The following is a 19,818-nucleotide window of genomic DNA, read 5'->3' as shown; positions in this document are numbered from 1 at the left end:
ACACCTGATGGGTTCACTTGCCTGTTGCTACTGGTTTGGTTTAGGGTATTTTAGGTTTTTATTACTCTTACTTGGTCATTATCTTCTAATTTTTTATATACCGCTTTACAAGCATCAGCTTGTTTAGGTGGTGATGTGACTTGTTGTGAGGAAGTAACAATAGTCAGTTTTCTTTGTGGACTTTGTGGTGCCAATGGTGATTTAGGCACCTCATTCTCCTAAACTACCTTTTTGGTTTCTTTGAGGATTTGTGTTTTGTGAATGTCTTGGAAGATTTATTTTTGGTGGTAGGTGTGGGTTCCAAGGTACTTGGTTGAGTACCCTAATCACCTAGAGCAATGGGCTCATCTGGAACTGTTAGTGCATGATTTGTTGTCCGCAAATGATCAGAGAGGCTAGAGGTAGTTTAGTCAATAGGCTATAATGTAATATGGCTCATTCGCTATGGATTGTATAGCTAATGGGGTCCATTCGTTAGATTAACTGCCTCATTCGTTAGCCTGAGAGCACATTCGCTATGAGTGTAGCGAATGTAGCTCATTCATTAATTAACAATGCCCATTCGTTATGGGATTTAACGGATGGGAGCTCATTCGTTAACGGAATCACCTCATTCGTTAGTGATGCTAACAAATGGGGTCTGGGCCTATATATAGGCAGATCATATACACGTGAGATAAGAGATTCGTGTCTTATTTATTTAAGTAACACTATGATGTTGGATTCTATCTAAGCTTAACATATGTAATGGTTGAACAGTAACGTAATCAATAAAGTATTATTAATGTAATCGTCTCGTGTACGTATCATATTATGCAATTAGATCTTGCTAGAGGATTAAACGGTTTCCTCAACTATTCAGTTAACCAGATTTGTTTACCGATAAATAATTTGTTAAATGACATGAGATGATTGTTTAGTTGCATACTTGAACTCTAGGTGTGATTTTCTTAAATTATTACAACTTGTTAAGTGTTTGCTTATTTCAAATCAATCATTGCTAGTGTGATCACTCCAAACTACTATATAAATTGATAACTTCATAATGTTAAGAATCCATTACACTATACACTGGCCACTCACTCCTCGTGGTTTGATACATTGCTTACCCTAACTAGTTAAGGTGAATATGACACTCTTTTAGTCTTATTTTTTATTAGACCGCGATATCTAGATTAATACTATATATAATATAGGACTTAATGACCTCTCAAATTTTAAGAGCTACAAGATTTTTTGTTTTAGGTACAAGCCATAATGCAAATAATTTTAAGAATAACTTTCATTTATAAAAGATCATTACAACTTTAGTCCCTCAACTTCACTCACTTTTTGTAAATTTAAAGAAAAGTTACACATTTAGCCCTTATTTTAAGCTAACTACCACCCATGACTTTTTAACGGACATAACCTTTCACACGTCAATATGTTTTTGAAAGATTATATCATTAAAACGAGCATTTTATTCTCTTTAATTTGAGTATATATTGATATACTTTATAAATCTTATAAAATATGATATGTTACGTGATTGTGTTGGAATAGGTCGATACATATAAGGTTAATTCGGTTCGGGTCGAAGGGGGTCAAGTCCGAACATGTTTCGGGTTGGAACGGAGTCGGGTCGGAGCAAGATTTAGGTCAACACGTGTTGGTTTTAATATGACCAAAACAAAAGGAAAAAAAAAACAAAATCAAAACCAAACTAAGAAAACCAACCAAAACAAAACAAAAAACCGAAACCAATTTTTTCGTTTATTTCCGTTTAATTAAGAAAACCGACCAAAACACGTCTATCTTAGAGCATGTTTAGGATTGAGTTTGAAAACAACTTATTGGCTTATTAAGTTACAAAAGGCCAATAAATTAAAAAAAAGTGTGGCATTCAAAAAAAGCAATATTATTTTAGCTTTTGGAAATAATTAAAAATTATTGCATCTCAGAATGGCTTTTTGAAAAAGCTAATAAGTTATTTTCAAACTCAATGGCAAACATGTTGCTAAACCGGTCAAATAAAACTTAGTATTTTTTATCAAATCAAAAATGAATCTTTACAAGTTTATTTACAACTATTAAGATAAAACCAGTGTTATAAATGACGAAATCGGAGAATCACTGCACACATAACAAGTCGTATAAACCTGTGTTAACAACAGTTGATGATATGGATTTGTGGGGTAGGAAGAAAGATGCAAGCATCACATACAGAGAAATGTAATCATATATCATCAAACATGTTCGTTCACCCTTGACGCTTTGTCACATTTAAAGTTCAGTTTACAACAGTAATCGTCTCCTTTGCCTTTGCTTGACATTTAAAACAACATTAACATCTCATTTTGTGAAGCTCAATCGCTTAGTCAAAAACACTATCTGCAAAAATATTGAAAAATTAAAGTAGCTGAGAATCTATGCACAAAGAGTATAAATATATTCCCAACTGACAGTATACTAGTGAATGGGTCAATTTTTGTTATGTTTTAATTCGAACTAACCAAACCGGTTTAACTTTTTTGAACTTGAATTGCTTGAAAATAACAGGTGGGAGGTGTCATCGAGTGATTACAACATCCAAACCAGGGGTCATACGAAACCGACATAATCGAACAATAAAACCATCTGATTTTATGCTTTTTTAAGAAACCATTTTTCAGTTAAGTTTCAATTTTTCTATCAATGAAAACCCGAAAAACCCAAACAGAATTGAACCAAAAATCAATTTTAAAAAATAGTTAATAAATGGCGTAACCAAATATTATAGGTCCAAATGTGTAATAATCAACTAACTATTAAAAATTTAAGTTTAGGCCCGAGTTTATTATTTTGAACTAACTTGTTTTCCGACTGAAAAAATTTATGAAGCCCAATGGTAACCCACAAACAGTTTGTTTAAAAGCAAAATATTATTGTAATAACAATCTAAAGTTGTGATTTTTTAAACTTCAGATTACTATTACATAATTTGCCTTTTTAAACAAGATGTTTGCGGGTTAACCTGACCCACAAAAAAATACAGTTTGACCCGTTGCCCTAACCCTTCCACTTAATCACCTCTGAATTGATAAAGATTATCAAAGGAACAAAGATAGGGGATGTGTATGAAACTGAAAAACGATCCGTTATCAAAAAAAAAAGGCAATAACCGAACCGAAATAACCAAAGTGTTAAGACCCATAATCATTATTTTGTGGCCCAAAAATTTAAAGCATAAATGAGAAACCCAAAAAACCCGAAACCGAACGGTTTTCAAAAAACTTAAAAACCGACTCATACACACCTGTACACAGAGATAGAAAAGAGAAAGCTAATGCCAAGTGAATAATGCCTATAAATGTTTAGCTCTCCGGTCAACAGCATCATCACTATCTTCAACACTCGATGACTCATCGACGCTACTTTCCTTCTCCACCACTTTAACCTCTTTAAAGCGCTTTGCTGGCCTGGCAGCATTCAGCTCCATTTTCTTCCTCTTGAACATTTCCACTCTCTCCCTGTAAGACCTGCAATAAGTTGCACGTATTTTATTTTCAGTCACTCGTGAGCCATCATAATTTTCTTATTTATGATTTTACCCTTTACCGAAAAACCACTTACTTTTGCTCCACAGTTTCTGCTTCTTCAATCATCTCAGCTGCATCATACTGCATTATTATCATTACAAACTTAAACATTAGAATTGCGGGCAAATGGAAAAGTGAAACAAATGAATATTTGATATTGATTACGAAAATATTTATCAAAACCTCTTCTTCTTCAAGGCGGTTGTCAACCTCCTTCAGGTCTTCTTGTATCAATTTTTCAAATTCCTTGTACTCATCTCTGCTCAAATTTTTAATGAATAAAATTAGCTGATTCGTGAAAATTAACAATATAATTCCATTTTTGTATTATCACTTAGTCAAAACTATAATAGTTTGAGACCAAAATATATTCCATCTTGTTTATATAGCAACTTATTTTGCTTTATGTTTAATTGTTTTGTCTCCCAATTCTGACCAATAGAATTAGAAAAGGAAGCTTTATTTTTCTTTAAAAATTCGTGTAATTATAAGGATGTTTGCTCAAGTGATAACTTCTAGTAAATATGAAGTATTTAACCTCAAAGTGTATTTCATATAATTCAAGTATGTTCAAAGGATTCATACTCAAGTGATAACATCTAGTAAATATGGAATAACTGAGTGATAATCACAGTTTCTATACATTCAATATCCTTTTTTTTACAATTTGGAGAATATAAGGCATGTAGATGAACCGAACGAGCACGCATGTTCATGTTCGTTTAATTTTTGTTCATGCCCGTTAATTAAGAATCTAAACGAACGGTAAATGAGTGTAAACGAAAAAAATAAAAACATAAACACACACAAAATTTAAGAACTCTTAAAAACCAGCCATTTATTTATATTAATATTATTTGAGGGTAGTTTTGTCACTTACAATATGTAAATTTAGGATTGTAATTATGGAAATTAGTTTTACACATATATAAAAGATTTTAGACACGTGTAAATTGGCTATAATATATATATATCTAATTTGTTAATTTAAACATATGCAAACTTGTGATTACATATATGAAATCACAAAAACAATATTAAATATAAAAAATAAATAAATGAAATAATTCGGTGTTAGATGTTCTTGGGTCCATTTGGTCCGTGGAATTTGCAGGAATTGGGTATAGAATTGGAATTTGTTCAATAAAAAATCATGTTTAATTCCACCATTCTCTGGATTTCAACATTCCATACACTTACCCATGGAATTTAAAACATTCCATTGGAATGTTTGAAGTTTACTAACATAACATTGTTTTAGCCACTTTGGGGCTTCAACAATAGTTCCAGCCAACCAAAATAAAAAAAAAATATTGAAACCGTTTTTTTTTCTTTACCAAAGCTTTACCGTAATGTGTATATTAAATGAATATTCTGACTTTTTAATCAGATTTAATCTCAACCACATAATCTAACCTATTTAATTAAATGTGTGATTAAGGATGAAGCTCTTAAAGTTCTTAAAACTCAACAAGTTCTCAAATTATCCCTCCCCTATATATGTGTGTGTGTGTGTGTGTATACTTTATATACTTGAAGGTTTCTATTAGTATTTAAAAGAACATAAACAAATGGATATAAATGAACAAACATAAACGAACATATATAACGTAACAACCACGAACAAACATGAACGAACGTAACAAAGACAAACACATATGAATGAGCGTAACGAACACAAGAATATATGAACGAAAGTAATGAGCACGAACATACAAGAATGAACACAAACGAACGTGAATGAACAAACAAAACATGTGTCCATGTTCATCCATTCAATTAATTAATAAAACAAAAAATTGTTCACTTATCAAACAAACAAATTTCCCTTGAACCTTCACAAACGGCTCACTGAACGTTCGGTTCATTTACAGGCCTAGAGAGTATATTTCTACCAAAAGATCATAAACTTGATCAGAAAATTCTAAACAACTTAAAAGTGATTTTGAACCCTTGTTTTGATAAGCCAATTGCTTGTGTTGGAAACAAACTAACAGAAAAACAAATAATCATAAAACCAATACAATCTGAGGACTTACTTGATATCCAGCTTAGCAAGAGCGATCCCACGTGCACGAAGATCGGCATCTTTATCATCAAAGAAGCCTTCAGGAAGAGCCTGTGTTTGAGTCTCAGCACCCACTATCTCTGAAACCATGTCACTCGAGACTTCAATTGTTTTGTTATAATCGCCATCAAACGGATACGCAGCTTGAGCTTGCACAGAACCCGGTGTTTTCTTTTTAGCGTTGTCAATTAGCTTGGAATTACTAGTTTCTAGCCAACGAAAAACACTCAATTTCAGTATTCGGTAGAAATGATATATACAATTAGCATAGAAATTACACAAATAGCCCACTGCATACTTTTATCCAAAACAGAGAATGTTTGTCATCAGTTACTCTTTACCAACCTTCATATTCGTTATTTAAGAGAACAAATATGTGAACATTGTAATGGGAGAATTCCATGAACACCCCTGCGAACTTGTGAAATATCATAACTTACTAAAACTTTATATTTTCTTATTTACCTGTTTTAACCCTAAAAATCTATATTTACTCAACAATGTTTTTAAATAATATGATTTAGTCATTTCATTTTAAACGAGTAGCTTTTGACCTTCTCGCTTTCTTTAAAAGAATTTCAACCAATGACAGCACAAGTAAAACTGAAAACTACATCAGGTTAAAAAAATCATATACTTGATCAGGGTAAAATGGCCATAAATTAAATACTCACTAAAAACAGGCATACATGATTTTTTAAGTTTGAATTAGGTATAATGATATTTCACTAAGTTTATAAAGGTATATATCAAATTCTCCCTATATTCAATGGCTAGTTGCAAAAAAGAACAGTTTCTTTTGTTGTATATAAAGATATAACTAATTAATGATAGTACTCAGCTGAGACCATAGTTGTCAATATTAGTTACTAGCAACAAGCTACCCATACGCTACGTAGCGATAGCGATGAAATGGCGGAGGCCAATTGATGTTTAGCGATAAGGTATTAGGGAAAAAAAAGTAGCAACAAATACCACCAAAATAGCAATTATTATCAATAAATACCCATAGCAATTATAATTATTAAATACCACCAAAATAGCGAAAAAATAATTTAAAAAATATATAAATAAATAACTGAAACCATTATTTAGCGCTATGAGGTCGCTACAACCCATTTAGTGGGAATCACCTATAAGCTAAGCTATTCACTATAGCAGGTGCTACGAGCACAATCGACAACAGGGACTGAGAGTTGAGACAAGTTAAAAACAAAAGATAGATCATGTATCCCTCTAAAATAACTGAACCTAATAAAAACCCGACAGTTCCGTTTTATGCTATTTTAAAAACCAAACGATTTGGTTTTGGTTTTACATCAACCAAAAACCGACCAGACTGGAACCGAACCAAAATGAAAAAATTAAAAAACAATTTTATGTCATCATCATCATCATCATCATCATCGTACTCAGTATATCCCACCAATAGCAAAGCTATAGTAGGGTCTGAGGAGGGTAAGATGTAGACAGCCTTACCTCTACCCCATAAGGATAGAGAGGCTGCTTCCGGTGAGACCCCCGGCTCGAAAAAAAAAATTTGAAGAAATTAACAATGGTGTTTTCCAAGAAATGTAGATCGGGATGCGTAATAATCAATTAATCATTAAATAACAAAAAGATTTCGGCCCAAATTCATCATTTTAGGCCATTTTTTCAGCCCAAAATTTCCATGCCCAAATGGTAAAACCGAATTGAATCCATTTTTTAAAACCAAAAACAGAAAAAACCAAAACCAAATAATTTTAAATAACCAAAAAGCTGAAATTTCTATTTTTGGTTCAGTTTGAGCCTAAAATCGACAAACCCGAAGCAAATTGAAAAGGCCAACTTCAAGTAACTTTTAAGTCCAAATGTCTAATAATCAATTAATCATTAAAAAAACATAAAGATTTGGGCCCAAAGTTTTAGGCCCAACTTTAAATTAGGCCATTTTTTCGAAGCGAAATTTAAAGGCCAAATAATAAAAGCGCAACCGAATCAAACCCTCTTTAAAAACCAAAAAAGTTGAAACCAACCCACGCCCATTGCCCACCCCTAGAAAATTAAAAACCGAAACCGACCCATTCCCACCCCCAAATATCACACCTAACCAGTCCACTTAAATACTTGTAAAATTATGATGATAATGTGATGTGATTTTACCATTTTGTTTTATTTTTTTCCTTGGATTATCAAAGAAGTCGGAAGGGAGTGCAGATGTTGACTGAGCTTGAGGTGGTCTGGTTTGACTTTGATATGACTCAGCAGGATGCTCTGGTTTAGCTTTATTATGTTCTGTAGAATCTGCAGATTTCACATTGTCAACTGGAGTAGCTGCAGCAGCTTTTTCTTTTACGTTTTTAATCGCCTGGCAAAATCAGCAATTTTATTATTATTAACTTAAGAGGGAAGAGAATAAAAAGAGCAATAAAAAATAGAGCAATCATTCATATATGTAAACACACACACATGCAAACGAAAACGCTGATAACATAAACACATTTGGTGGCAAATCACCATCTATTACTTAAGGATCAATAGGTGAATACTAATTAAGCATCATAATTTGTATATTGGATGAATATATGTAGTTCCAAATGGTACCTGACGATGCTTTGCAGAAATTTGGTGTGCAGTCCAGGCAGAGTCGGATTTGAGAACATCACAAACTTTACAGACGGGGAGGTCAGATCATTATACCTAAAAAAAGAGAAACGTGGACGAAGAGCATCATTTCTTTCTTATGTTAATATAAACAAAGCATAGTTAAGTTAAGTTAAGTGAAAGTCAGAAGTATCTATTAGTCATTTGGGCTATTATAAGTGTTGTTATCTAAGTAAAGAAACATGAAAACTAAATTACAAGACATCTGATGTTATTATTATCAAGTAAAATGATTACCTTATGAGAGGAGAATCGATATGTTTGTCCTGCTGTTTTTATGCTTTCAATTTAGCGCGATACAGTGCCTTCTTCTGATCAATTAATTAATTAATAATATACTACTCTGCAACAAATTGAATAATAATAATAATAATAATACTAGTTAGAGTTAGGGTTAGAGATTTATTACAGTATTATTCGGTTGGTATTTTGCAGAAACAAATTGATGATGAAATAAATAAAGACCAAGTCGTGTTTACCCTTTGCGCCGCCGCTGCTACTCCGATTGTTTTTCATCTTCAATCTTCAGACTAAACGGTGTGGAAACCATTTCGCCGATGAAGGAGTGATGTGGTACCAATGGCAAACACCACCCCGTTGTCGTCGGAGCCGCCCATCGGCAAAAATTCACTGATCAAAAAAGAAAATCCATTTTTTTCAACATATATATATAATTGTTACCCAATGATTGAATTGATGTGTAGTATTCATGCTCTGTTAATCGGAATTGATGCTGATCTGCAGTTGAGTGAATATGTTAATCTATGAATGTTGTGAGGTTTTGATTTTGTGAGTGTTAAGCAATGGAGGGAGGACCGGAGGTAACGGACAATGGTGTGATTGTGGTGGGTGAACTGATGGTGAGGTTGCGTTTGTTTTTGGTGAAGAAAATGGTGAGTAGGTAGGGAACTTGTGGTTATATATATATGATTAAAATAATTAAAAAAAAAACTAGCTTAAACATCGGATTAATTATGTTTTTATATTCATAACTTTAATAATAAAAAACTATTACTTTATTAAATAAAGTAATATTGTGAACTTTATTAAATAAAGTAATAACTTTATTAAATAAAGTTATTGAGTAGGTAGGGAACTTGTGGTTATATATATATATAAAATAATTAAAAAAAACTAGCTTAAACATCGGATTAATTATGTTTTTTATATTCATAACTTTATTAATAATAAAAAACTATTACTTTATTAAACTATTACTTTATTAAATAAATTGGTATATTGTGATCCATTTCCTTGATATTATGAAAAAGGGTGGAGTAGAGTATGGTATGATGTGGCGTTGATGTGTCACTGTAAAGTGAGAAGTAAAATGATGTTCATACCCGATAGCCTAAAACAGATGAAAATGGTGGATTAGACGCAAACCGAAATTTACAACACAATACACAAGGTAAAGAAAAGACACCTTTGTACAACCAAGTAATTCACAAAATACTACCTTACCTTAGATGTATAAAAAAGTTTGTACAATTAAAACTGCTTGAGGTACAAGACATCAATGCCAAGTTCCCGGTAATTATATATATACTAGGTTTTGGAACCCCGCGTTGCGGGATAGGGAAAAACAAACTCACTGTGAACTTGTATTGTTATTATCAAGTGTGACCACAAAAGCAAGTTATCGTTCAAACTAAATTATGAACTTGTATTGTTATTATAAAGTGTTCAATTTAAGTGTTTGGTATGTAACATTGTATATATATGGTATTTAGAAAAAAGATGTAATCCACCAACTTTTATTTAGACTATATAAGTAGAGCTAGTAGTTTAAAAGGTTGGTCGTTATTGATTATGTTCGTGAACCACCGTAACATGAATTAATAGATAAAAAAGATGTTGGTTATTTCAAAAAATGATGTTAGGTCTGTTAGGTAACATGAATTAATAGAAAAAAAATGATGTTAGTTATCCAAAAAAAATGTTGTTAATCATTTCAGAGATAATCATTGATGTGAACTCATTTAAGTTGTGTGAATATTGGATTTTACATTTGTTGTATTGTGTATGATGGGTATAGATATAAATTCTATATTTGTTTATTATAATGTTGCTTTCAAGATTATCGTGATTTCTTTTGATGTGTTTTAAGGGGTGTTTGGTACAGAGAATGGAATTGTAGAGAAATGAAATAGAGAAATGGAATTGCAGAGAAAGGGAATTGGTCTGGAGAATGAGAATTGGCTGTTCTGTTTGGTAGTACAGAGATTTCAGTAGAGAAATATAGCTGAGAATCATTTCTCTTGTTTGGTACATAGACAAATATGCAGCTCAGACGTCAAATAGGGAGTCAACAAGTATACAAATATATTAAAAAAATTAAGGTTAAGTGAATTGCCAATATAATTACACACTATACCTCTCCTGCTTCAGATGATTTTCGTTTCGTACAGCGCACGTGATGTGATTCATCAACAATCAATACAGCCCACTTTTGCTTTAAAATGCTCTTCTTCAAATGATGCAGCATTGTATAAGATATGACAACGACTTTTGGAGACCTTACTAAGTTTTCAGGATTATTTACATGACCAAAAACTGGAAGACAATGCAATTACAGAAACAAAGCATCAGCTATTATAAGTTGCTCAAAAAGATATAGTTCTTACATTTACCAATTGTAATTTATGCCAATGTTACTATTTGAAACAAGCTGAGATGACAAATAAAATGTGTATTTGCATCAGGTAAAACATGCACATGTTGAAGAGATAGTATTACCCTAAACTCCTAAAGAACAGACACTTACATTAAGACAAGAAAAACCAACCAACAAAATCATCATCAATATACGATCCAAAAACTAGTTATATACCCTATTTCCATATATTATTTGTCACTTTCTTAGATCATCAAGACTCAGGTACTATTATACATAGTGTAAGGAGGAGCAAGTACACTTCGAACCAGTTGCGCCTCTCATGATGCATTTCTCGATACCGAACATCACGGTTAACTTTAAAAAAAACAGCTCACAGTCGAATTTAAAATATTTCATCATCTGTATGCTAGTTTCAACTGCAACGCTATAAATTAAAATAAAATAACAGGATAACCCATAGTTGAGAAAGATACCTAGATGAATATCAGAAGGCAAACAAGATGGAAGCCAATGCTCCAACTCTTTTGCCCATGTATATTTCAAAATAGCCGGGCACACGACTAGAATTGGGCCTTCATTCATGAAACAGCTTGCAATTGCAATGGCCTAAAATCAAGCAAACAACTAAGTCAATATATACTAGTTATCATCTGATTACCATTATTATTACCTGAAGTGTTTTTCCGAGGCCCATTTCATCAGCAATGAGACACCTACCGCCCCTACGCAATCCAAACTTGACACCTTCAATTTGGAAGGGAAGCATTACCTCCAAGAGAGACTTTGAAAGTCCTCCCATTAACTCGTCTACTTTCTGTTCGGACAAGTGTTCAGGCCTGCAGGGCTCCCATCTTCCCTCAACATAAGCACGTGATAATACGCTTACAGCTCTGCGCGTCACGTAAGGGATATCTTCATACTCAATGCGCTCAGTCTTTAACGCTTTGACAACAGCGTCATAATCTTTCAAATGGAACACGCATGCCTCTCCACCGACATGAGTTTGTGTGTAATGCGATGGAACCACCTGGTGAATTAGGGCAATAATAATCAATAGAATAGAATGTAAGGAGGATTAATTAATAAATAATAAAACATACAATATGGAGGCAGTGGGTTAACTTCTGGAAGCAATCGGCTTCACCAGGAAACGAGTAGCCGTCGACGGGCAATGGCTTGACGGAGAAGGAGTCCGGCGAGGAAATCTCGAGGCGGACGATGAATTTGTGAGTGGGTTTTTGGCACTTGGTTAGGTTCCAGGGTTCTTCGTGGTGTCCTGGTGACTTGCGCTTAAGAGGACGTGAGGCTGAGAAATGAAATCAGAGAAATCAAATTCTCCGCTTTTTTTAGAGAAACAAAATCAGAGAAATGGAAATGGTTTATTTCCATTTCTCACCTCTTTCTTTCATAAACAAACAAGAGAATTCTTTCCAATTTCATTTCTCACCCCTCAATTCCCTCTACCAAACACCCCCTAAGTGTTAACCATCTACCACCAACTCTCCTACTCCCATGGCCCACCTACCATCTCTTTAACTCATCTACCAACACAACCCTACCACCAAACAACCATGGCCGACACCACCACAACACAAACATCTAACCGCCACCATCGTCGACGTCTCTATTTCAGCAACCACATTTGAAGGTTTGTGTTGGCTGCCAAGTGCTAAACACCATGTCTCATATTCATTATCGACACCATCTTAGGGTTTGTTGGCCACACATATCCACACCTGTGGCTACCAAACCCTAGATGATCCAGCTGGTCCATTCTTAAAGATGAAGAAACAAAGATCTGGTTGAAGGTTTCAGATATGATTCAAGATCAGATTGGAGATGGGGTTGAAAATCGAACAAAAAGCATGATAATCATGTGGTAACTGCAACCACATATAGTTTTGACTGATTTAGCCATAAAAACTTGGTGTACGTGATGGTTTTGCTCGATTGAAAGGTAGGCAGTCGTCGAGGAAGAAAGCCGGTGGCGGCCAGAGGTAAGTCACTGCGGCGACCGGCGTTTACTATGGTTGGCAGATTAGGCGGTAATTTTTGGCGCTTGTAAACTCTATGGAACCTGAAATCTATAAATTCAGAATCATTCCAACGGTTGGAGTACATACTCTTACATTCACAATGTTAAACGGAATTGTTTAAACGTTAAAAGAGCGGATAAACTAGTTTTTATTCACTCAAATGTTATTTCTATCTCGTTTTTCGGAATCATACAAAAAATTGGGACATTAATACGGAAAACTTGTACAATGAAGGTTCAAGTACTCGACTAGAAGAAATGTTTTGGGAGGATCTTGAAGATGTGAACCTTAACAAAGGAAATGAAAAAAGACAACGAGTAGATTAGATGTGGATCTTAGAATTTTTATGATCAACTTTTTAGAACTTATGTTTTGAAGTTTTATCTTGAATGTCTAGACTTTAGTATTATGTATTTTTGAACTTATATTTGAAGCTTCGAAGTTTGAACTTTAAATTGCAAGTATTAATAAATATATGAAAGACATTATATTTTGAACTTTAGTGGAAAGCGAATACATCGAAATGAATACATGGTACATCGTACCGGTTCGTACCGAAATGAACCTACCCCGCGAACCGAAAACGTAAGCATCTACGAATTGCGTACCCGATTCACAAACCCGTACCGCGAATTAGGTAACTATGAATCATCCTTCCGTTAATCTATGGCTTGCTTATAACATTAATGTGTTTGGAGAGTTGGAGGGCACTTAAAAATCAGTTAAAACTTAAGAGTCCGGAAAGTGTTTTAAGTGTCAAATTTAAGAATAAGACCAGCTTAAACACTGTGAAATAGTAGATTAGTAGGCTGGTTTCTTATGTTTTGTAAGGCTATATAAACAACCATGTTATCTAACGATGCAAACAAATTTGAATGTTCAGAATAAAATACTTTTATTGGATATACGAAATTAAAAACTTGCAACCAAACATCAACAGTCAAAACATAAGTCGGAACAGAACTTTAATTAACCAGCAACTGATGAGAACTAGAACTTGAACTTGGTATCATCATCAATCACATCCTGGAGATTTGAAGAGGGAATGCGGTTTCAAAAACCGCATCACTGAACGAGAGCATACGAAACTTGTCCAAGAAGCCACGTCTTTCCATAAGAAGGTTGCGGCAATTTTCTGCAGCAGCAACACCAGACAAGTATGCTCCATGCACAGACCCCTGGTTTTCCATGCTAACCGCTTCACCTCCAAAGAACAGATTGCCCAAAGGAGCACGCAGCCTGTCATATATGTCACTCGGCTTTCCAACTATGTCATACGAGTAGCATCCAAGCGAGTTCGGGTCCGTTCCCCAACGTGAAACAAGATACTGAACCTGTGTTTTTTTATGTAACAACATTAAACATTGGTGTAAATTTACTTTGTGAACAGTAAATTTATAAAAAAGAGACAGAAACGTTGAGCTTTTTGAAAAAATGGGTTGGTTTCAAAACTCTTGAAGACAACTGACAACTTGACAAGTTGTTATTTTTTAAAGAAAATTAATAATTTACAAGCAAGAAACAGAAAGGTGGTACTTTTTGCGAAAATGGGTTGGTTTCAAAACCCATTATGACAAGTGGTCATTTAAATTAAAATTTAATTTATGGGTTTGTCACAATTCAAGATAGTGACCTCGCTATCTTCAGACAACGCATAATTCAGTCGTTTAACATAAGTCTAGTTTTTCTCTAATATTAAAAGTTTAAAAACACAGTTGTGTTTTATTTACGTTCATTGTTTACGTTACGATATAAATTTGCTAAAACCAAGTTGTAAAAAGAAAATCATATGGTTTCAGTTTTCACGATGAGTTTCGTTCGATTTCTGTTTTTTTCGGTTTTTCCAATTGGGCTTGAAATATTTAAGTGAAAGTAAAGGCCCAAGTTAATAAATTTGGGCCTGAAACCGTGTGTTCGTAATTTAATTTGTAAATTAATGATTACTTGATTAATAAACATATGGGCCTAACATTTGTTTTAGGCTACACCATTTCCTTTTTTTTTCTTTTTTTTTTCAAATCACTTAATGTTCAAAAATAAAAAAGTATATCAATATCAATAAATTAACAGAAGTCGGTTAATGTGTTGGGTTTGTTTTTTCAACTTTCGCCACATGTGAAACTGAAACCGAAGTTACCGAACCATAAATTCGGTTTCCAAAAAACAGGATACCAAAATGTAGGCTTTGAGTTGGTTTCATGCACAACCCTACAACTAGGTTTTGAAACAAACCAGCTTTTGAAATAAATCATCAAGGAAGGCAACTAACCGGTTGGGTTGCTTGAGGGAACATTTTCTTAAGCTGCAACATCGCAATATCAGCAGCAGCTTCTTGAGACAGATTCTCGAGGTCATAAGCAAATCTTCCAGCAGCCATATAAACGAGGACCGGGTGTCCAGTTGCCTTATGTAGATTTAAAAAGTAGCCACAAGAATATGATGTTGGTGCAACGGTGCCCAACAACTCAACGTTTGGCCAAAACACGTTATCAAACCGTAATGCAATCTTGTTTTCGTTTCCCATACCAAGATCTGATATTGCAGAAGCCTTCCACTCAGGTAACTCAGGCTCAAACTCGATTAACTTTGCTTTTAGTACCCCAATAGGGACAGTTATGATACAAGCATCTGCAACGAACCGGCTTCCACCTTCAACTGTAACAACTACCTCCTTGGGCCCCACATTTGATATCCTTGTAACCCTAACACACATCCACAACAAACCAGGTATAAAAAAACGTTTAAAATACGCAAGCAGCACGGTACATATTAGTCACAAGTATGGAATTAACTAACCTGTGGTTTAAACGGATATCGATATCCTTTGCGAGAGCGTTTAGCACGGGATAGTAACCCTCAACCATTAGCCCGTGTCCACCAGTGAGAACGTTTTCCTGCATATTGAAGACTGCCTTTAGTCTATAATCACAAATACATTATACTCATCGAAATATTTTTGTTATTTTAAAGTAAATTAAAAATCTCAAAATTAGGTGTGTAAATGGTCGTTTTGGGCTCAAAATCGAACCAAAATCTGAAAATTTGGTTTTTGAGTTATTAAAAACCGCTCGGTTTTTCTTTTTTCGGTCTTACCATTTGGGCTTAAATTTTTTGGGCCGGAAAAAGATTTACCCAAAATAAAAGACTTGGGCCGAAAACTTTGTGCTTAACCCTTTTTGTTAATTAATTGTTAACTGCTCATTATACATTTGGGATAAAATATTTGGTAAAGCTATATATTATTAAATTCTTGTAAATCACATAAAACTCAAATTTAAAATGAAAACCCAAGAATTTGTCCGGATACCAAAACCAAACCAAAAGTTCAAATTATTTACAAAAACATAGAACCAAACTGTCAGTTTTTTTGGGTCTCAGTTATTTCGTTTTTTTTGGGCTTCATACACACCCCTACTCAAAATACATATAAACTATAATCTGAAATCATATATTTTTTCATCAGTCATATCTAAAATCAAAAAAATCTTCAGTTTCTTCAGCCGTAGGTGCATGTATAAAATATCAAAATGCGTAGCTGTTGAGGAAAACATGAATTCAAGATGTGTGGACATAAATGCATGACTCACCTCATCCCAGTTTTTCAGAGATATCATATCCAAATCAGCAGCAAACCATGCTTCCATTCTACATATGAACCACTGTAACACTTCATATGCAAGTCCCTCTTGTCTGCAGAATGTATGTAATGTTAACATGCAAAAACTATTCGTCCTTTTAAGCATTGTAATGTTTGTTGTATAATAAGTAGAAAGAAATTCAAAGAATATAGCACCTTAAATCTGGATGTCGTTCCAATACAACTGATATTGCCTGAAGAACGGATAGATCTTGTGGATTTTCATTCCTCACTTCTTCAGTCTATCATTGAACATTTAACTAATTAAGAAAGGCGAAAGTCACACCTAATAACTTATGCAATGCAAAAGTTAAAATTGAACATACCTTCTTGAGAATTCTTTTAAATGCTTCTCCGACTTCAATAACCATCTGTTGAGGAACCTGCCGACCTTCCTTATCAAACAGCATATAGCTGAAAGAAAAAACAAAATCATCATATTACTTCTTTTTTTTTCCCTTATGTTTTATATAGACAATTGAATACTACAAAGAAAGCATATCTAATGGTTCACAAATGCTACACTACCAACATTATGACAAAATAACATTTCTAACATTTTAATCAAAGTGCATCAGTCGAAGAAACATGCTGCCAGTTAGAGTACTACAATCATTCTTTTTATCAAATGAACTGGTAACTGATTATATATAACTCCCATTATAACTAAATAGCAAACATATTATCAAAATATTTATAAATAACAGAACAGAATGGTCAACTAAATAGAAATGGTACGCAAAATAAATAACAGAACAGAATGGTCAACTAAATAGAAAGGTACGCAAAATTACCTCTCTAAATCATGGTCATATAGGACTGAGTTGTCACCACTTGTCCGATATAATGAAAGCCCTAAATGTCGGATCAATGGGGCCAAAGGATTTTCATTGCAGACACCATGTAACCTGAAAAATAGTTCAAATATTAAACTTTCATGTTGGAAAATAAAATTAACCAAATTACAGAAAACGCTGCAGCTGCGATTGACAAACAAGTTGCATAAGTAGTCTTAATTTCAAGAATAAACTTTCCCACTAGTAATGTAAAAACTGGACAACAATGACATGTTTGACCGGAAATTTAAAAGCAAAGTAGTCATACATTCAAGAATTGACTTCTTATAATATATAAACAGTACAAAGATGACATGTTTTGACTCGGAATTTAAAAGCATGAATTAAGTAAAGAAAGTGGATTAGCAACTTACCATGATGCTCCCATATCCACTGGGCAACCAAACGAATAATCAGTGTGGATTCGACCACCAATTCTGTCCCGTGATTCCAATAAGACAACCTGTATCGTTAATTGCAATAAGAAGTTAGAAAAGAGGCCAAAATGGCATATAAATGTATAACTTGATAATAAGCTCACCTCGAAATCAGCATTATTGAGTATATGAGCAGCAGATATCCCTGAAATACCGCTTCCTATCACAATGACACGAGATTTTGAACTCTGTTTCAACTCAATGCACGAAGCAAAAGCGCCTACAAACAAGAAACCTTACAGATTAGCAGAAGTTTTGAACTCTGTTCATTTAAGGCTTAAGGTATATATATAAATATCTATGACAGGTTTCTTCCATCACTTACCTAAAACTTATATATAAATATCTTCAATGCAGAATTTTAAATATAATAAAAATAAGCTCTATGTACAACCTTCTATGCTCAAAATCTACCATGTCCACTAGGGGTGAGCAAAAACCGAACCATTAACCGAAATTAACCACCGACAAAACAGACAGTTATGGTCAAGTGAATATGATTAACTGACCATTTTGGTTATTATTACGGATAATGTGTCTTAGTTAGCTGACTTTAACTGACAACAAACCTTGTACGTCTATGTTTTCTCCAAATTTTATCTCTCTATTTTCATCTTTTATACCTCTATTTCCATATTTTATACCTCTAGTCAAATTTTATGACTCTATATTTCAATCTTTTACACCATACCGAACCAACTTGAATTACAACAAAGGAAAAATAACATAAAAATAAACATTGGACAATTAACCTACGACCATTCGGTAAGGTTAAGCCTACATAACTGAACCGAACCGACCTTGCACACCCCTAATGTCCACGATAATTTGGCGAAAATATCAAAGCAAAAACAGAATATGAAAAGCAGAAAAGAATCCTAAGCATCAAAAAACTGATTCAAAAAATGCATCAATTATTATTATTATTATTGTTGTTGTTGTTGTTATTCCTAAAAAGATATTTAAACCTGTTAATATAAAAATTGATGGATTTGTAAAATAGTATTCCACTTTGAAAAGTAGAATCTATCTATGGCATGCAACCTACTATCATTTTTTTTTTAATTTATCACTATAATAATGATAATGAAATTAAATTATTTCAAACAACAATTCCAACATTGATCTAATATTGAATTCAATGCCTGCATGTATAAAATAATAAGAAAGAAAAGAGAAATACCAGAAATGGAATCGTTGAAGTCCATGAGATTAATTAAATCAAATGAAAGTGAGATGGAGAAGAAACTCTAGAGACTAATTGATTAGAATGATAGAGGATGAAAATCAAAAGGCGGCTACAATTAGAACCCCGGAGTTTGTCAAGCCACCTCATAATCTAAACTCAATTCAAACCGGCAAACGGAGGAAGCTGGATCGATCAAATTACTAATACTCTGTAAAGAAAGATGAATATGAATATGAATATGAATGAATGTGTGCAATGGTGGTGGTGGTGGTGGTGGTGGTGGTGATGATATTTATGGTGAAAACAAGTTGCAATCTTAAAATTATCTGGCCCTTACACTATTATCATTCAATATAATTTAGCCTCCAACTAATACAACTTCACCAAACTAGCCCTTACACTATTATCATTCAATATAATTTAACTAGTTGGATTTCACTCGTATCGTCAGTTTGGAATGATCGTTGACACGTGTTTTGCATTTATCGAAAATCATTAAAATAAATTATGGTATATATAGATGTTGTTTGGCTCATGGAAAATTTTTAAAACAACTAAGCATTCAATTTGTAACATCCGGCTCCTCGTACAAATAATATTGTCTGCTTTGCTCCCGATGAAAGACATATTTAGAAAGTCACAAATTTGTTTTTTTGTTTTCCTAGTGGATACTTCCTAGCATGTCACACATTCTAGCACTACTCCAATCTGAGCACGCTTAACTATGACGTTTTCATATGCTCAACAACAAACTAAGCCCAAAACGCGTTGGTGATTTTAAGAGACATG

General features: G+C 33.6%; 2 protein-coding genes across 3 annotated transcripts; both read right to left on the bottom strand.

Annotated features, from left to right (window-relative positions):
- Positions 1 to 3,291: 3,291 nt before the first annotated feature.
- On the bottom strand, positions 3,292 to 12,668 carry LOC143637370 (uncharacterized). The gene is made up of 11 exons (XM_077104775.1): positions 12,631 to 12,668; positions 12,499 to 12,553; positions 11,565 to 11,921; positions 11,368 to 11,500; positions 10,652 to 10,830; positions 8,215 to 8,301; positions 7,774 to 7,978; positions 5,600 to 5,837; positions 3,744 to 3,819; positions 3,595 to 3,641; positions 3,292 to 3,500 (listed from the first exon to the last, which is right to left on the bottom strand). The coding sequence occupies exons 1-11, from the start codon at positions 12,666 to 12,668 to the stop codon at positions 3,326 to 3,328; spliced, it is 1,590 nt and encodes a 529-aa protein (XP_076960890.1). The 3' UTR covers positions 3,292 to 3,325.
- A 1,138-nt stretch (positions 12,669 to 13,806) lies between these two features.
- Positions 13,807 to 19,081, bottom strand: LOC143637367 (putative polyamine oxidase 4). 2 transcript variants are annotated; one of them, XM_077104771.1, is made up of 10 exons: positions 19,024 to 19,081; positions 17,945 to 18,060; positions 17,778 to 17,866; positions 17,362 to 17,475; positions 16,894 to 16,981; positions 16,724 to 16,809; positions 16,518 to 16,620; positions 15,727 to 15,824; positions 15,200 to 15,632; positions 13,807 to 14,264 (listed from the first exon to the last, which is right to left on the bottom strand). In XM_077104771.1, the coding sequence occupies exons 1-10, from the start codon at positions 19,046 to 19,048 to the stop codon at positions 13,950 to 13,952; spliced, it is 1,467 nt and encodes a 488-aa protein (XP_076960886.1). In that variant the 5' UTR covers positions 19,049 to 19,081; the 3' UTR covers positions 13,807 to 13,949. The 2 variants fall into 2 exon arrangements, with proteins under 2 accessions (XP_076960886.1, XP_076960884.1); XM_077104769.1 differs by having other exon boundaries at positions 17,778 to 18,060.
- Positions 19,082 to 19,818: the final 737 nt, after the last annotated feature.

Source organism: Bidens hawaiensis, unplaced genomic scaffold (genome assembly GCF_021521415.1).
Source record: "Bidens hawaiensis isolate Kalapana, Puna unplaced genomic scaffold, B.hawaiensis_p1.1 tig00008253_1, whole genome shotgun sequence".
Taxonomy (NCBI): Eukaryota; Viridiplantae; Streptophyta; class Magnoliopsida; order Asterales; family Asteraceae; genus Bidens; species Bidens hawaiensis.
The sequence above is the reverse complement of the archived record's forward strand: the minus strand, read 5'-3'. Positions and strand labels throughout refer to the sequence as shown.

What these genes read in the sequence shown, in the direction of transcription:
- LOC143637370 (XM_077104775.1), bottom strand. Translation starts at nt 12,668, where the DNA reads ATGGACCAGCTGGATCATCTAGGGTTTGGTAGCCACAG. An exon ending in AGACGTCGACGATGGTGGCG is followed by an intron (nt 11,922 to 12,498) that starts GTTAGATGTTTG and finishes CTAATTCACCAG; the next exon opens with GTGGTTCCATCGCATTACAC. An exon ending in GCAGAAACTGTGGAGCAAAA is followed by an intron (nt 3,501 to 3,594) that starts GTAAGTGGTTTT and finishes AACTTATTGCAG; the next exon opens with GTCTTACAGGGAGAGAGTGG.
- LOC143637367 (XM_077104769.1), bottom strand. Translation starts at nt 19,048, where the DNA reads ATGGACTTCAACGATTCCATTTCTG. An exon ending in GAACGACATCCAGATTTAAG is followed by an intron (nt 16,621 to 16,723) that starts GTGCTATATTCT and finishes TACATTCTGCAG; the next exon opens with ACAAGAGGGACTTGCATATG. An exon ending in GATATCCGTTTAAACCACAG is followed by an intron (nt 15,633 to 15,726) that starts GTTAGTTAATTC and finishes GATGTGTGTTAG; the next exon opens with GGTTACAAGGATATCAAATG.